The sequence below is a fragment of the Cyclopterus lumpus genome, chromosome 25 (genome assembly GCF_009769545.1).
Source record: "Cyclopterus lumpus isolate fCycLum1 chromosome 25, fCycLum1.pri, whole genome shotgun sequence".
Taxonomy (NCBI): domain Eukaryota; kingdom Metazoa; phylum Chordata; class Actinopteri; order Perciformes; family Cyclopteridae; genus Cyclopterus; species Cyclopterus lumpus.
In genome coordinates, this window is record NC_046990.1 from 8,641,284 (window position 1) to 8,659,773 (window position 18,490).

The 18,490-nt window shown below is 46.1% G+C and overlaps 1 protein-coding gene across 2 annotated transcripts; it reads right to left on the reverse strand.

Annotated features, from left to right (window-relative positions):
• Positions 1-559: 559 nt before the first annotated feature.
• On the reverse strand, positions 560-17,637 carry mms22l (MMS22-like, DNA repair protein). Of its 2 annotated transcripts, XM_034529073.1 has the most exons (26): positions 17,525-17,637; positions 16,883-17,079; positions 16,435-16,560; positions 16,127-16,179; positions 15,757-15,844; positions 15,457-15,634; positions 15,230-15,323; positions 14,853-14,983; positions 14,322-14,435; positions 14,042-14,218; positions 12,853-12,915; positions 12,664-12,783; positions 11,980-12,215; positions 9,647-9,863; positions 9,244-9,533; positions 5,887-6,068; positions 5,401-5,551; positions 4,487-4,605; positions 3,576-3,718; positions 3,168-3,324; positions 2,902-3,047; positions 2,610-2,821; positions 2,227-2,393; positions 1,746-1,842; positions 1,408-1,575; positions 560-1,240 (listed from the first exon to the last, which is right to left on the reverse strand). In XM_034529073.1, exons 2-26 carry the CDS (start codon positions 17,053-17,055, stop codon positions 1,165-1,167), a joined length of 3,678 nt encoding a protein of 1,225 aa, XP_034384964.1. In that variant the 5' UTR covers positions 17,056-17,079; positions 17,525-17,637; the 3' UTR covers positions 560-1,164. The 2 variants fall into 2 exon arrangements, with proteins under 2 accessions (XP_034384964.1, XP_034384965.1); XM_034529074.1 differs by lacking the exons at positions 9,244-9,533; positions 9,647-9,863.
• Positions 17,638-18,490: the final 853 nt, after the last annotated feature.

The following is an 18,490-nucleotide window of genomic DNA, read 5'->3' on the forward strand; positions in this document are numbered from 1 at the left end:
TCTTCTGTCCAAAAAGGTGTCCCGAAAGAATATTTTGTACGCATTTCATGAATTTATCCAGAATGTATTTTCTAAAAAAAGGGCTGTTTAAAAAAAAAAAAAAAACACACTACTTTAAAAAAGCACCACTTCTCCAAACGCCTCCGATACTGATCGGAGAACAGCGGTATGCCGCTCCGATGAGGGGATGCATGGCATAGAAGGTTGATGAGGCTGGAAAATGACTAGCAATGGCAGAAAATGTGACTCTGTGATTGTGGGAGACAAGAGTGAGACAGGAGTGAGACTTCATGTGATTTGGTGCAAACTAAAGCCGGATCGTGAGAGATTGCTGCGACTTGGAAAGGCTTGAGAGAGAGAATTGGAACAAACAGTACTCCTCTCTTTTACTTTGTTTTTTTCCTTCTTCTTGCTACTGAACTCTTTGGCTCTCCCACGACTGTCATCAAATCTGTAACTCAGAGTGCTAACCGAGTAGAGACAGTATGAGCACCAAGAGCCTGTGCCCCCCCCCCCCTCATGACAGATGAAATGAAAAGATGGAGAGAGAGACCGCATTCCTATTTATTGTCACATTTTATTTCATTAATAACGCATCTGCCAAAATGCAAAGCGGCACCTATTTTATTGTTGTTTACAATATGTACATTATATACAACCTGGGGATATCATGCTTATAGTCAATGATTGGAACATCTTCTTTAAAAAAAAAAAAAAAGGGACAGTTCACCTCAAAATCAAAAAGACATGTTGTCCGCCCACAACAAGGTCTGTGGATTATCTGAAGTAACCAGATTACATTGCTGTGGATTTTTTCAAATGCTCTGATATTTAAGAGATAGCAGAGATCTCCAAAACTAGCAAACTCACACCATGACAAAAACTAGCTCGACAAATAGGACTAAATGTAAAGAGAAAAAAATATGTAGATTTAATTTGTGGGTGAACTGTACCTTTTAAGTACAGCTGTTAAGACATCTTTAAATATTCACAGTTCCATATATACACACATCCTGTGTTTTCCATCATATCAGGTTTTGTGGGACACCCCAATTAGCAGCACGGTCATTTTCCCTGATGACCAAATTAAGAAACTTGTCCCAAAAACGAAGAAAGTCGAGTTCTTGGAGCTGGCGAAGAAAAAAAAACAAAAAAAAAAACTTCTCAGTCCGTTTCCAGACTGGTTATTTCTGCCTGCCCACTCTCTCCGAGGAGGCACAGCAACTTCCTGTACGCACTCCTGTTACACGGAGAAGTCACATTAGTGGACGCATTCAATAAAGCATACAGAACAATTTCCAGTTCTGTACGCGACACCAGCTTATTGTCTAGACAACTTATAAATAGTTCAAGGCGATGAGCGCCGTCTACGCGGCTTCCCCCGGTGTGATTCATGCGCTCGCTCACCTCAAAGCGACGTTCCTGCCCAGTCCTCTCTTGCGCTCGGTGTTTCTCAGACTCAGAGACAGGTGGGGAAGGAGAGCTTGAACCACAGCGGGGTCCAAGACAGACACCGTCTCCAGGACGCTGTACACCTGCCTGTCGTAGACTCCCTCATTCTCCTCCACAAACGACCTTGGAGCATTGGGATTACACAAACGGTAGAAACCGTGAAGGATATATACTTTTTTTTTTTTTTTTTTTTTTTAAAATGGGGGAAAAAGATAAAGAAGCTTTAATTTGATTATAGATTAGGGGGTTTGTGCATCCGGGCTCGTTATTCGCTATACGTTGTTGTAAATTACCGCAACACGGCGATCATCTGGTTGCACGGCGCGGCTGTAGAGGCAGCAGCACATCGCTCCACCACAAGCTGCAAGGCATCTGTGCTCGTCTTCCTCACTACACAGAACACCCCCCACAACCATAAAAAAAAACACACACACACACGGATAAGATTAGACGGCCCTTCGGCGATTACTATAAACACACTTGATTGTTTTTTTCTTCTTCTTCTTCTGTATAACTTGCTCCAAAGTGAGGATTGATGAACATTGTAAGTGTTAAAGACATGTTTGCAACCATCTCGCCGGTAGTAAGTAAGTACTGTGATTACTGCATTTATTGAGTTGGTAGTGAAGCTGAAGCAAACGCGTGCCTGGTCACATTTATTTTGGAAAAACCTTGAGCGAGAAAAAAAACAAAAAAAAAACATTCTGAGGCTCACACTCAAATGTAGAAAAAAACAGATTAAATCGGTGCGAATATGCACAAGCGGTACGTTACCCTGCGGCTCGTTGACCAACATCACGCAGCGCAGCAGAGGGGGGAGGGGCAGAGTGAGGAGGGCGGGGTCCGAGTCACTGTTCCGTCTCAGAAGCTCGAGTAGGAACATCAGGACTGCAGCGAGCCGAGGCGGAGGGGCGTGACCTTTAAACTGCAGGAAGCTCTCGCTGTAAGATTGGAGAGGGACATTTACAATAACCTTTAGTTTTGTAGAAGAACAAGCATCGTTTACGAAATATATTTCGATGGAGAAACAAGAAATGATAAACAACAATGTGTCTGTGAGTCAAAAACCCAATCTGGATGGGAAAATGAATGCCAAAGTTATAGGTGGTTGGCGGCGCCAATGACAGGCCAACAACGCCCCACTTCCAGAGACCCACCAGAGCACCTCCAGGATGGTCCTCCTCAGCGCTGCTCCTCGGGTGGTTGGGGCGGCCTCACAGGCACTCAGAAGCACTGGGTGGTTGGTAATGACGCCCATGGAAGGGGAGACGGGAAGGAAATGGTCCAGGTATCTGCGGGTAACAGAGCGGAGCTGCTGCTTCAGGTGGGCGCCCTGCGACTGGGACACGCTGGAAGCCACCGAGAGACCCTGCAGGGGCAGAAATGAAAAGAGTCAGTATCAAAACATCTGGACAAAGTAAACATCCATCTACATATATATATCCTAACCTGTAAATACAGAGGCAGGCTGTCCCGGAGTGCTTTGTCCTGCTGTGTGAGGTTCAGTGGGAGCAGTAGTCCGTCCACAATACGGAACAGAAGCTGCTGGGCTTTAGCTGTGGCCAGCAGGGGGCTCCAGTGCTTCACTATGCAACCTGACTCAAACGGATCAAAACAAAGAGTCAGACACACACACACACACACACACACACACACACACCGATTCAAATAAACACGACAAAGTGCTCCTGAAGCGGTGTCTATTCTGCACGTACCGACAGCCCAGTAGACCAGCTGCAGTCCCTCTTGGTTCTTGCTGACAAGAGACGGTTTAATGTGTTTCAGGATGTCGCCGATGTAGTCCAGGGCTCTGGTCACCATGGAGGAGCGCTCGGACAAAACCTGCAGTCCACTGTACACACCGCCGACAGCCTGACACCCAGAAAATGAAACCATTGAAATATCTTCATTGAAAATACAGGCTACTGTGGTAGAGACCGACATGAAGCATACTTAACATGTCATGCAGACTTTAGTAAATGTGATCTAAGATGCAAGATATGCTGGATACAGAAACCGAGGATGAGGAGACAGGGTCGAGGACATTAAAGTGTAAATCATAGACATCCTTAAGAAACGGTGTGTGTGTGTGTGTGTGTTTTACACGTGTGGGAATGTGTTACCTTGACAAAAACCTCCAGGGCTGCAGTGGGCTGTAGCCCTGAGGCTGTGGGCTGGAGGCCCGCTCTCTGCAGAAGACTGTCCACCTCGGGTAGTCTCAGCACGAGCCGGGTCAGTTCACACAACTGCCCCTCCACATCCCGGCCTGGAAGCAATGCAGGCGTTATTATTTGATACATAAAAAGGTAACAAGAAAAAAAAGAAAAAGGGAACAAGCCTAATATTTTTCTCCTCAAAGATGGAGTATACTCATTTAGGTCATTACCACTATGCCATGGTCTAAATGCATTCATATTTTCCCTAATGTCAGATTAATACAGATTATATATATATATATATATATATATATATATATATATATATATATATATATATATATATATATGACAGTAATGTTACATAATTTGCAAACACACACTGTAAGTGCACCTTGTGTTCAGAGTGTATTGAGAAATTAAAACTAAAATAGTTTTTAGTCCCATTTTGAACATGGGATACTCAGCCTCTTGTGGCCCAAATGAGTATTACAACAAAACCAAAAGAATTATCATGGCAAAAAAATTATGAAAACTAAATAAATAAGGAACTTCCATGCAAAATGTTTCTATTTTCATACGCGTTCTTAAGACATAAAAACGAGAGAGAAAACAATTTAGAAAAATAGTCTTTTTGTCACAACCACTCAAGAGTTTCTGTACCCTGGAACACTTGTACATGTACTTCCTGTCTTACCCAAAGAGTTTGAGAGTTTTATACATTTTTTAACCTTCACCATTTGGTGATAAACCTCTGAATTCCCTAATATGCTAGAAATTCCATATACACCTGCGCCAAAGTAAATGTTGCCTGGTGTTCAATGGATGGTTATTCAAATGTCTTTTTTCTCACATTGTAGACATTGTAGTGGCATTACCTGTTCTGCTGTCGGAGCCATCTGGGTTCTTTTGAAGGTGCTGCTGTAGAACACAGCGGAACCAGGCCCTCACTGACAGCCTTTGTGCCGAATCGCCGCTTAGCGAGGACAAGAGCTCGCTGCGAAAGACGGAGAACAACTTCACACGGATATGCAATGTGTGCACTTTTCATACGGCTATTGGATTTACTGGTCTTTACTTGACGAATATGTGAAGGAATATCAAGCGTTTAACAAGTGAGTGGCAACAGCCATACACGCGAGCGCACTTAAACATTAATGTCAATGCTAAAATTCACATTCGACACCTCGTTGTGCTGAAGTGGTCATATTTTGTTGTATTCTGACAGGAGGATCTCTACGGCGAGCCATAAACATGGAGATCCACTTGTGTCTGAAACACATAAATGCCTCTTCCCATCAGATTTCCTCTGAGTTGAGCGTAGAATGATACAGGAAGGTGATCATTTATATCTAAAAGGGTGGCAATTTAATTACATTTTCACGAGAACTTTTTTTTATGAATGACATATTTCCAGCAGCTCAAACAGCTAGTGGATGGAGGCTTGGCAGGCTGGTACTTATTGTACAAAACAATAAATACGAGGAGTGCCCTTGTTCCGCCTTTATATTTAGGTGTAGCCCCTTAATATCACTTGGCAGCGTCTGAAGAAGACCTTTGAAGTTGAAACATTCCTATCGTACCCTTGAGTGCTATTGTGGAGATGCGCTACATTTTGGAATCAGTTTAGAGGCATGGGAGCAATTTCTTCATTTAAACCCATTTTGATCATATCAAGGATACTCACTGTCTCATCTATTATTTAGATTGCACCCAATTGTGCTACAGGAGTTGTCGAAAATTAACTTTGTCAAAGGGTAAAAGCACAGAGGGTCTCAAAGGCCAACTGTACCTGTTCTGGAGCAGATGGGGGAGGTAGCGAGTTATCAAAACCGGTTGAACCATGTCGTCCCAGCCAAAGCATTGCATGATGGACTGGACTGGGTGGGGCTGAAGGTCCTGGGGGGCGGAGCTGGGCAGATCCAAGGCCAACAGGGTGAAGCCTGAGGAAGAGGAAACGATTTCATTGTTTCGTTTGCATAGTTCAAAGATCAAAGGGCAGTGTAAGAATTGCAGCCATGCGCATCCTGACGTATTTGTCTCAGTGTTTACTGTGTTCTCCTCCTAACAAACTACTAATTTTCTTCTCTCCGCCAAATTCAATTCAAATTCTCTGCCTTCGTGCGAAATGCTGGCATTCAGTCAAAAATGATCAGAATTGGCCGCAACCGAGTCCATTTTGGTTGAACGCTTGTCCAAAAAGCTCCTTCCTGCTCTCCCCCACCCTGTCCTCCCTCCGCACGGCGCATCTTCTTCCTCACCGGTGGGCGTTACTGACCTGCAGCAGCATCTGCCAGCTGTGCCGGAGGGGTCTGGGAGAGGCGGAGGCTGCGCAGGAAGGGGAAGAAGTGTGCCCAGAGCGCGGCTGCTACCGCTAGGTGGCGCTCTTTCACCACACTGCCGTTACCGGGAGCCCAGGCCAAGGGGGGCGCCGACTGGACACTGCGCTGATGGACCCGTCTGGAAGGACACACACACACACAGAGAAAGCAGATAAACAAATCTGTCAGACACAAAATCCAAACATAGTGCCGTGCTCTTGTGTACAACGCCGTCCAACCCCGCCCTCCGCTCTCTCAAAATCCTTTTCTTTGCTCCCCCGTTTCTCCCTTTTGCCTCCTTCTTCTTTTTCTTCTTCATGTGTTTTGCCTTTCTTCTCCCCTGGGGGATTACTGCGTGCGGTGGTGCGCTGCAGTGTGGAGCAGAGCAGGGGAAGGAGGAGGAGGATATTATAGGCATAGAGGGGAGCAGCCTAATGCTGATCCCCTGTACACAGACTATACTCTGGCTCATCCCTGGCCCTGGCCCCAGCCGCTACAGCAGCCCCACAGTGGCTGGCATTAGCCCAGATAAGCAGCTGAAGGAGCTGTAATCTCATTTAGACTGGAGATGATCCTCCTGTCCCCCTCGTTCACCCGGATGGGATGGGGAAGCGGGGTTTAGGTGTGCTGGGGAAGGACAGAAGAAGAAGAAAAACACCCCCTTCCTTCCTTCCATCCCATCCTAGACCACGCACTCTAGTCTGCCACTATGGTATACACACACACACACACACACACACACACACCTCGGCAGTGCCTTCCCTTCCAGCAAGGTTGCATCTAATCCAGGGAGAGCTGAGACAATCGATTAGAGTCTGAATTCATTAGCCTCGTTACTACTGCGGAATGGGCCTTTCACACCCATCAACCCTCATTGTACAAGACATCATCAGAGACCCCACTTAATCCTCCTTGCCAGCCGCACACGCACGCACGCACGCACGCACGCACGCACGCACGCACGCACAATGTATTGTTCACGTCGCCCCATCCAAAAACATAGGTGTACCATACTAAATGTACCATAAGTTACCCAACAGCTGTCCTCGACTTTGAAAAGGAAGGCTCAATAATGTTCATAAAAAGGAAAACTCTTCACAGGGAGGCTTGCATGTCATCAACATTTCATCTTGTTTGTCCCAAAAAACAGATCCAACACGGCGTGCCAATGCCCGCTCAACCCGTCAAGCAGCGACACCCCCGCACTCCCACAGTAGAGGGTCATGGGAAGGAATAAAACTGGGAAATTATGCCTGGGACTGGCGTCCCCCCGCCTCAGCACCATGGCGATGGCCATCAAGAGCGAAACGTTTGGACCCTCCGGGTCCCCAGCTATTGGCAGAATAATTCTCTTAATGTGTGCGGTTTCCACGCGGCTCTCAGTAGACATAATGATGCGCAGGCTGAATTTGCCAGGATACATAATTGCCCATTAATTGTGTCGCAGGAAAAACATTAATCACAAAAGAAATACCGAGAATTGCCAGGACCGAAGAATTATGCTTAATTTGGTGAGACGGATTGGAAAGAGAGACCGTGTCTTCCTTCTTTTTTTATTTTATTTGGTTAAATGGGTCAGCGTGGTCCGGGTCCATAACACAGACGGCCTCTGGGAGTTCTCTTTTTCTCTCTCTTCTTGGCCATTAATGTGCAAATGTGTGCCCTCCAAACCCGAGATCTCAGATGGGAAGTTTGGGAATTAGTCAAAGCTAACGAGCGACCATGTTATAGGAGCCCAGCGTTGGGATAAGAGGAGTACTCTGAGGTTACTGTTTCACTTTTGGTGTGTGGGCATGGGCAAGTGTGTAGGTTTGTGTGTATATGTGTGTGTGTGTGTGTGTGTGTGTGTGTGCAGGGTGGAACGTATACACTGGAGAGTTAAAGCAATCATACACCTACAAGAATCAGGAGGAGGGCTCTGGAACACTTAACTTTACAATGTCCTTATTATAGTATTTCAGCTCATTTATTAACCTTTTGGAAGTGGTGTAAGCATAAAGTGACAGTAATAGTTTTTGCTCAATAAAGCACCCAGTGTGTTCCTATTAGCACATACATAGAGAGACGTGCAGCAAATATTTGCAAACATATACCGCTGATACTTTTTTGGAACCGATTGAAATAAGCCCAAAAATAAGATATTTCCATCGCGAGTTGTTTGAGAAGGAGTGTGAATTTTGAGTTAGGTCAGCGCGATATGGAGGAAAATATGGGATAACGTTGTTGAAAAGCGCAGTAATAAAATTACTTGCGATAACTAAACAGATTTTAAAGCGTACATAGTTCAGTATCCTGCTAATATATATATATATATATATATATATATATATATATATATATATATATATATATATATATATAACCAATTGCTTGTTGAATAATTCAAAAGTTGTCTGATTAACTACATTCGCATCCAAGCAGACTTATTGGGTGTAGGAACAGCAAGCGTCGAACAATAAAGCTGAATTAATTAATGGAATAAGAAAATCCTGCACGCGGCCGTAATCAGAATATATTTCAACCAACATTTGGGTTCCAAGGGGACCTTCTCCACCACGATGAGGCAGTGAACCCTGTTGCAACCTGGGGTAATGGAGCTTAAAAGGTTGCCACTTGGAGTCCAGTTTGAGAGGTCACACATCATTCCTCACCCCAAAGCCTTCCAGTCTCACCTGATTTGTATGTACTCTCCCTTCTGTTCCCACCTCTACCTCCCCACATAGACGGACACTGTTTCAGCTGGGGCTCTCTGACCTTCAGCCGGGGTCGAACGTGTAACAAACACCCGTGTCCCACAGCTGAACCCACCCCGACATCCCTCCCGACCGTGGTCTCGAAGCGCACTCGCAGCACTGCCGCTGTACCCACGACAACGGGAGGGTCCAAGGAGGGTCCCCTGGGCCTGTAACTCTATTCGGAGCCTCGCCAGCACCAGGTGAGGGTGACATGGGGGCCACTGGGTCTGCCGAGACTAACGGGGGGGCCTCAACGCAACACAAAGTCTTCACAGACACTCATTCCTGCTGACAGCACAATCAACCTATTGTCAGTATGAGAAGTGAGCAGACTCTGGGGCCGGGTTGGGAAGAGCAGAAGAGATCGCTCTCCTTTGCTGTGGCCTCTCAGCGGATTTTAATAGAAGCTTAGCGTGGCTTTCGCCCGAAAACATTTGTCCAAATGTGTCCCCTATCTGTAAGGGAGCAGCGATCGGTGAAAGGAAGGAACGAGAGAAACTGAATAAGAGATACTTTGGGAGGACAAAAAAACAAGAGAGACTTGCGGCCCTGTGGGTATTTCTCCACCAGCCGTCTCACCTGAGTTGGGCGAGGACGATCTGCAGAAAGCCCAGGGCCGAATTCAGCTCAGAGAGGCGGCAGGCACGCAGCAACCAATCAAACCCCTCGTTGAGCAGCTTCTCCTCGGATAGGTTGAGGTCGGCGCTCGTCTCAAACACCTCGGCCACACCCTCCAGGTATGATCCCAGGGGCCCCCAGAGGGCCAGCCTGCGAGAGACCTCCGTGGTCTTATTGTAGAACTCTTTGGCCGTCTCATTAAAGGAGGAGGCCAGCCAGGTAGCCTGTGCACCAACATCCAGCCCCCTCTCCTGGAAAGAAGAAATATCAGACAATGTCAAAAAAAGAAATTGGTGGAATTTGTAAATTAAAAAAAAAGAAGAACTTTGATGAACCTCCAGATGCAATTTCTGACAAACAATACCTGGAACAACAGCAGCAGCGACAGCTGTCCCCTCCAGACCAGGCTGCGGTGCCCGGTGGGGCAGCTAGAGGGAAGGAAACCCAGCAGCTCACAGGCTCTGCCGGCCACATCCTCCAGCTCCACCTGCTTGGCCACCACCAGAAACAGCAGCAGGAAGTTCATGAGGCCTGCCTCTGGTAGCTCCTGCATCTTTTTTGAGGAGAACTTGGAATAAATCCTGAAACACACGAGAGAATAGGAGAGGGAGTTTTGATAAAAACGTGGCCCGAGAAATGCTCTCCGAGAGGAAAAGGTGGTCAGAGATAAGGGGCGTGTTCAAAATGACAGCTCTTTATAATATCGCTTAATCCGGGTTAACAAAACAGTTAACTGGTTTAAACTTCCATTGACCAACTCTTTTGGGGTGATTTGTTCTTCTTAAACCTCCGACTTTAAACGCTGACTAACTGAACTTTCCACCCACACCGTGCATCCCACCACCTGCCCTCTCAGCTCTAGGGGAGAGGCTGGGCTGCCCGGTCTGTGTGTGTGTATGTGTAAGTATGTGTGGGTGAGGAAAATAAATAAATAAAAATAACTTAAGAGGGAGTAAGCAGGATCTAACAGCGTGCTGGGTGGTTTTCTCACCCAGCACGCTGTTAGATCCTGCGGGCACTGTGGAGAAATGCCTTTAAAGATCATGTTAAATGTCAGAGACACTCAGACACACAGCAGTAGGCGCTTGGTCCCTCTTTCTACAGCCAAACCAATTTACTGCAACACCAGAGTGAGATCAATACACACACACACACACACACTGTAAGAAGTATGACCGATTTTTTTTTTTAAAGGAGCAGAGAAAAAAACGAGGTGAGAGAGACCAGGTTAACACTGAAATCAGCTTAGTAACACGCACAGAGGACTATATAAGAGAAAAAAAAGGTGGCCAAGCATGCAGTCAAGAGTGTGAGTGGAGGAAGATTTAAATAGATAAACGGGTAATATGTAAGAGGGATATAAGCAGCGAGCTGGGAGGCAGCAGTGAGGCTTTTCTGTGTTTTCTCCCAACCTGCCTGTCTGTTTGTTTATTCCGGACAGCTTTTTTTTTTTCTTTCTTCATACGGAGGCGAGCAGATGCTTCTAACTCCCGGCGTTGGAGATCAACATGCTTGCAGTCGCTCCCATTAATGCGGTCGACGCGGGTGTCCCGCAGAGCCCGGCCAGGAGTAGGAACGCTGCCGAAATGTTGGAGCAATACAGTCGGCACGCCTCACGCCTCCTGAGGGGGGGGGGGGGGAGGCGTGAGGTTGTGGTGAGGGAGGTTGAGGAGGGAGAAATCTGGACCGGTCCCAGCCCAGTGTGGCTGTTGCCAGACTGCCTACCACCCACATCACCCCCCCCCCCCTAACCGCCCAAGCTCCCCTCTCTATCCGTGTTGGAAACCAACACAGCTTCGTTAAGGCGAATTAACCGCCACGCTCGTTAGCTAATTAGCCCCCATGTCTGCAGTGCTACTGAGCACATTCCAGACAGAGGGAAGTCATTAGGCGGATTTATCTACGGCTGCCTCTCTCTGGCGCCCAGCCGGTCTGGGACACAGGATGGTCCGGCGCTCGGTTCTGATGTGCATTAGCTTGTGATCTCTCCTCTTTCTTACTTTACACACACACACACACACACACACACACACACACACACACACACACACACACACACACACACACACACACACACACACACACACACACACACACACACACACACACACACACACACACACACACACACACACACACACACACACACACACACACACACACACACACACACACACACACACACACACACGCCTCTAGTGAGCAGGTGCAGTGTGTGTGTGCGCGCGCACATCCGTAGGAGGCCTTCTTGGCTCTGGTCTGTGCTGAAGAGCAGGTGGTTGACTCCTGAGACACCTGCTCCACCGGGGGGGCCTGAGTAAATATCAAAGACGCACCGGGAGACGCCGGTGCACCTGGCACGCACACAAACAAGACTGAAATGCATGATGGCGAGCAAACACGCATGTTGTTTGTGAATTCATGCAAGTGTGCACCTATATAAACACACACGGCACACTAAACACATAAGATCAAGGGGAAAAGGGAACGTTACAAAGCCTAGTCCTGATTAGTAATCATTTCTCACAGCTTCTATTCCTTGTTTACCCTATTTATCCTCTCTTCCTCCAAAATACTATGTACGCTGCATATGGAGTCAGCTGCCTGGCACTGAGACCTACTTTTTTTTTTTTATGGTGGGAGTGAATGTGAAGGAGCGAGAACTACAAAGCCTCCCAGACGTCTATCCACACTTACCTTCCTTTGATCTGTCTCTGTGGGACTCCACCAGCCCTGTCCTGGGCAAGGCACAGGGCCAGCACTCGAAGGAAGATGTGGAAGGAGTTGGCCGAGCGGTAGAGCTGGGTGTGTCCCGAGGAGTGGAGGGGAGAGGGGGAGCAGCAGCTGCGGGCCTGATCCAACAGAGCCAGGGGCGTCTTGCACAACGTGCCCATGCCAGACATGCCGAGCCAGGGTACGCTGAATGAAGCACTCTGGGCCGCAGGGACAGAATAGGATGTATAATGTAACTGTACAGGCCTTGATGATAACATGAAGGAAAATGTGCCACACAGCTTCGCTACAATGCTGCACGAGAAATTAAAGCAACCTTTTTTCATGACAGAATTAGAAGTGGCGAAAAACAAACAAATATGAAAATCAGATAGAAAATAAACCCGTACTTTCTTAAATACAGTAAAACTATTAGAACGACAGCCAGTGGAACCAATCCAAGAGAAGAAGAAAAAAAAAAAAAAAATGAAAAGAACATCGTGTCAAAAAGTGGCGGTATGGTTCATTCACATTACGAAAGTCAGCCGAGGGTGGCCTGGTTGTAGGAGATATGCAGAAAATGAGGCAACGCATCACGTTTGAGCAACTTTTATCGCGTGTAATGCACCATCAGTGACCACATGGTTTGCTGTGAAGGTCGGTCCTCACCAGATTCTTGCAGTAGTAGTCCCAGAGGGTGGAGACAGCGCTGGTGCTCGGCTCCCACAGCAGACAGAGACTCAGACAGCAGTGGACGTGCATCCTGACCTGCTCCTCTGCTAGACCTCCCTGTTATTTTACACAGACACATGATTACGACTAAAACTTAATGTATTGTTACTTAAAAGCAGTACCAACCTTGGGGTTACAAGTAAACTTGAGCAACTCCTCCACTAAAGTCCAATTATCCCCCAGATGTTTCTGTGAATGCAGATAGAAAAACACGATACATTGAAAAACAATATCAAACATTATCTATTTATGGGATTATTCGTCCCCGGTTTGGAGAACAGCCGAGAGCATTGGCACCGAACTAAAGCAACGTACTGCTGTGGACAGGGGCAGCAGCGAAATGTATTATAGACTCCTAAAAAAAACAAAAAACACTAGAGCAGTTGAAGTGAACGCGATATTAAGAATATATATATATTTTTTTACCTTCTTTTCCCATGTTATATTAATCCATCCATATTAATCCATGCTCTTTGCAAAGCCAAGAGACTCCTATGACAAAACACTAACCGATCGAAGCAGCAGTAGACCAGCAGCTACTGTGTTCGGCGAGGCTAAATTACAGCTGTTGTCAATGGAGTCACGTGTCCCTGAAGGGAACACAGATGAATATATCGGCTTCGGTTTCCTATCGGGAAAAAAAGGTTGTCCGATGGCGAGATAAAGCGCTGAAAATATTCTAAATGTAGCGAACACTGAAACTGGTATTGATTATTTTTTAGGTTGGCCTTTTTAATTTAAGTGGCTAAAGCTCCTTTCTTTTTTCTGCCCCCGTCCACAGCAGTGCATGCTTTGTTCCTGTTCCCGTGTTCCTGCCCGATTGTCCAAACTGAGGACGTATTGTAGGAAATACTGACTATGGTTAAGTACCTCATACAAACTCACTTCAAAAACACATCAGTGTCACCTGGATTCATATTTAAAACTACAGTAGACACGACCAGCTATCAGGAGCACCTGCTCTTGATGATGCAGAGGCGCCATCATCATCAGTCTCACTTATTTCTACAAAGACGTTCTACGTAATCTTTCTCTGTTCACCAACATGTCTAGTTTTGGCACCATTCTTTATTAAAGTGTCAAAACAAATGAATTCAAGACTTATTATAGAACTGCAGAAGCATCGTGGATGAGAGGCCAAATGTCTTCAAAACCCCAACTTCTGTGGTGAATTTTTAGGCTTAAACATTTCAATACCTGGATGCACCTACACACATTTGTAGGAGGAAAAAAACATCAGAATGAATGGATAAAGAAATATAGAGAGATATTTTCAGTGTAATCTCTCACGGTGTCATTACTGTGATCCTCTTACCTCGTACCGGAGAGTGCCGTTCCGACTGTACTGGCCTAACATCGAGACGTGGGTGACCAGCCACCATGTGAACGACAGAGGGTCCTTACAGTGCGTCGGGAGGCCACTGAACTGCTCTGCTGCTGGCTTCCCTGAAACCAGGGGCCTCAACAACGAGTTCATGTAGCTCCAGAAAGACTATGGGGGGTGTGTGGGGGGAACAAACACACATAGGTTGATTTAGTACGTCCAGAGTCATATTCTGTTGTGTGACTGTGAACTTGTCTGCGTTTGCCCCCACCTGCGTGTGCAACACTTTATTCCTGTATTCCAAAAGGTGCATGAGCAGGACCCACAGCTCTTTGGTGCAGGAGCAGAGGTGGTGATGGGTGCTGAGGGCCTCTGTAGGCCTCACCTACAAATGGACAGGATCCATTGAATATTGTAAGCTCCCCCTACTGCAGCTCCGCTCTACATGAATGCATGGTGTCTATCACTAACACGAAGATTACACAAATAGTTTGATTAGAAGTGTAATACTGCGAGTGATCGGCATGCAAAAAATGTGGTTTCATATTGTTATCATCATCCAGTACGTATGCCGTTTTAGAAGCTTCTCCACCCTAAAAAGGATAATATTCAGAAGCCAAATTCATATTATGTATGTGCCATCTCCCGAGCACTAAATGCTGCAATTAACATATTTAATAGCAGAATTGCAAGTTTCTTTTTTTAGCTAAAACAAACCTAACAACAACAACAACAACAACCTAGAAAAACTGCTGGTACATCTCAACAGTGAGATGCTAATGAGTTGTGGCCAGCCGCCCACCTTGCTGTATTTGCCCATGGCCAGACCAGTTAGGTCACACAGCAGACTGCACAGGTGCTCTTCAAACAGGCTGGTGTCGGTCAGGTTCTCTCCCGTCAGGTTCACAAACTGGTGGGCGTACACCACCTGGCCTGGAGAGGAGAACAGGTAAAATGACTAAAAGCCCCGTTTCCATGATAATGATGCTCAAATGAGATGCAAGTCAGAAGATCATTGCCCACTGTGACGCCACGTACAATCATTCAAAGAGAGAATATGGTGTCTCTGGATTCCAACACTACTATGTACCATCAGTCTCTACACTGCAACATAATAAAAGTGACGTATCATACTTCGGTATCCTTTAGCGTCTATTTCCTGTCTAAAAAGACACTTGCCGTGCATCTTGTGACCAAGTAGGTGAAGGATCTCCAAGACTGACCAGTGGATGTCAAGATGGAGGTGTAACAAATGCCAAGAGGGAGGAAAAATCTGTAAGGGGAATACAGCGCCAATGTAAATAGTAGGACATCAAGTTACAGCAAGGTTCTGGGTGGTTAATTAAGGGCTATAAACAAAAAAAGGCCCATCTCCTTTACGACTAATGCCTAAGAATCACACACACCTTTCCTGGGTTAGGTATAGTGAAGGCACTCTGAACATTGGCCGGCAGGTCTTTGAGTCGTCCTATGAGGAGGGTGATGCCAAACAGCTCCTCCAGAAGAGCAGAGGGGAACTGAGCTTCTAGCTCTTCATACGGGTGCGAAGGACCTGCTTCCAGGGAGCTGGAGGGTTCCAGGTATCTGAACAGATGCAAAAGGACGACGCGAGTCCACATAAACAAACGAACGCAGGAAAAGCGGCAATGAAATGTATAGATACCAAATTCGAGGTACTGGTGTTGACATTGAATGTGTGGAATTACCTGTGCAGGAAGACTTTGACATACTGTAGAAAGGAAACACACTGTTGTCTGAGGTCCTCCGCTTCATAGTGGAGGTTGCCTGCTTGACCTACAACACACGACGGATGTTGTGGGCAGTATTCCTAAATTTCATGTAAAACATGCCCACTGGGCAGATGCTGAAAGACCCCCCACTGCATTCGATATTATAAAACCCTGTGAATGATTTTTTTCTGTGAGGTCCTGGGACAGGGATGTTGTATGTGTACAGATTGTAAAGCCCTCTGTTAATTTGAGAATGTGAGGCTGACTGTGTGGACAAGTTGCTGAGATAAAAAAGTAAAGGTTTGATTATTAGCTCGAGTGTGGACCACATATGGCACAAGCTTACCAAAGTCATGCGAGCTGGACTGCACCAAGGACTCCAGCCTGTAAAGCTTTTGTCTGAAACATAAAGAAAGGCAACCAAGATCATTGACATGTATGTGAATGACCCACGGGGCGTATAGTGTTTCAAAGCAAACTCTGGTTATCTAGTTAAAAAAAAAGAAGCTCTGTCTAAGAAGGATTCCGTTTCTTAGCTTTGGCTGCCATGGAAATTGCATTAAAAATGATGGTGGTTTAAAGTAAACACCAATAAACAATACAAACTGGTTTTGTTTTAAAAGCAAACTTTTCTGATTTTACATCTTGGCTTACCTGAACAGACCAAAGAGAGGCTTTGTAGATTCCACCAATGCCGTCTCTGTTACCCAGGGGAAACCAAAGACCTCAACTGTGTCCGTCTCATACTCGGCAGGAGCCGGGTCAAGATGCAACAGCAGCCTACAGAGCGGACGCAATCAGTTAAGAATTAATTTACTGAGGTTTTTACACTGACCTATTACGATGGGAGGTGACTGGAATTTCATTTGCTGTGCTCCAAGCATCAAAAACTGACTCAGGATAATCCACATATCTGTCAACAATTTTCTTTGAGACAAATTCCTCTGTGCACAAAAAAAGAAAGAAGGTGAATACAATGCTCTCCTCTCTATTCTGGGCTATACAAAATAAACTGAATTGAATTGAATGAAAACTGTTGCCCTCTAAGTGGGAAAATGTGTTTGATCCTTTGTGATTACGGTGAACCGGCGGGCGAGTGTACCGTTTCAGGGAGCCTCTTGCGGCGTACCCCTCTGTGGAAAGTGCTCCAGTGGGTTCCTCCTTTGTCACAGAGCAGCAGAAGCATGCCGGCCGGGCTGGAGTCATCTCACAGAGGCTGTCTGCTGCGAATGGAGACACAGGCGGGGTGAGGGATTGGCTGAAGTCGTCCTCCATGCTGCCAGTCAGAATCAGTATCGCCTTGAAATGATAAAAACAGTGCATCGAGACAACAAATCGATTGTATCACAAAACATCAAACAGATGGACTCTATGAACTCAATTAAACACGAGCATACTGTGTGACATATACAGTTTTAAACATAGCTAACGTTACAATAACACACACACACAATAGCTTTCACTGACACCAACCTTGATTCTAAACTAGTCAGTGACAGCCACATGCTAGATATCATAGCAAGCTCCTTCAAGACCCACGGGACAGTGTGTAAGACAACAGGCAGCAATTATAACATGTTAACTGACGCTAGAACGTGTGTGTGTGTGTGTGTGTGTGTGTAAGCGACACCCTGATTGTGTCACTGTTGACCAAATGGATAGCATATAATATGATGAATGCCCCGTTAGTTACATATATAGCAGCACCCTCATAAATAGATAATGCTATGAAACATTTACAAACCTTATGTGTCCGTTACTTATGTATTATTCCGTAAACGTAAAGCAAAGTACGACGATTATCGTCGCTATCGTGACTTCGTTGTTTGGGTTTTTCAGTCTCTCCCGCGCCGCCATTCCGCGCATGCGCACACTCGCCACGCGCCTGGCCATTGGCCGGAAGTTTTCAGAGTGGGCGGAGCCTCGCGGTATGGAGCCGACACACGGGTCGCGGAGGTCTCCCTGCAACGCGCTTCCTCCGTCGCGTTAGTTGTGCTGAAGCCCGGTTGTCTCGTGCTCGTTTTCGACGTCTTTATTTATAGGAGTTATTTGATATTATGTGTTATTTAAGAGCAAAGTAAAAAACGTTCTCCACTCAACGCCGAGCTCTGGTCCCCCCCCACGAGACTTTTAAGTAATGTAATTAAGCTAACGTTAGTTGAAATGTCTATTTCACACACAGTCGGAGTTCAAGTCATCTTAATTTAGACCAAATATATCCGATATAACCCTTAAAATAAATACGCAGAGGAACACCTCCCAGTATGTTTAAAGTATTACCATTAAAACAACCTTGAGCATACACTTATGCTAATAAAATGGCTTCAACCTGCTCCTTGCTGCGACTTTTTCTACAGACTGTTTCAAAGTCACTTCTTCCCCCTAATCTCACTGCAGGGGTCCCGCCTGACTGAAGACAGAATGATTCGGCGGTTCAAGTAGGATTTTATCCACGCTAACCCTAATTTCCATATGCAGATCTGTCTCTCCCAACAGTCTCTCTCGCCATCACACCATTTCTTGCATTCTAATGCATTCTCACATCTTTACAACCCCCCCTCCCCTTTTCCGCCACACGCCGTGGATGTGCTCGTTTTCTCGACTTACAGTCCGATATTTCTGCACGTTTAGACTTGTCTAGCGCGGAGATGCACGACAGATGCGGTGTTTTGCGTGCCCTAAATGTGCACGTTTTGTTATCGGGAGGGCA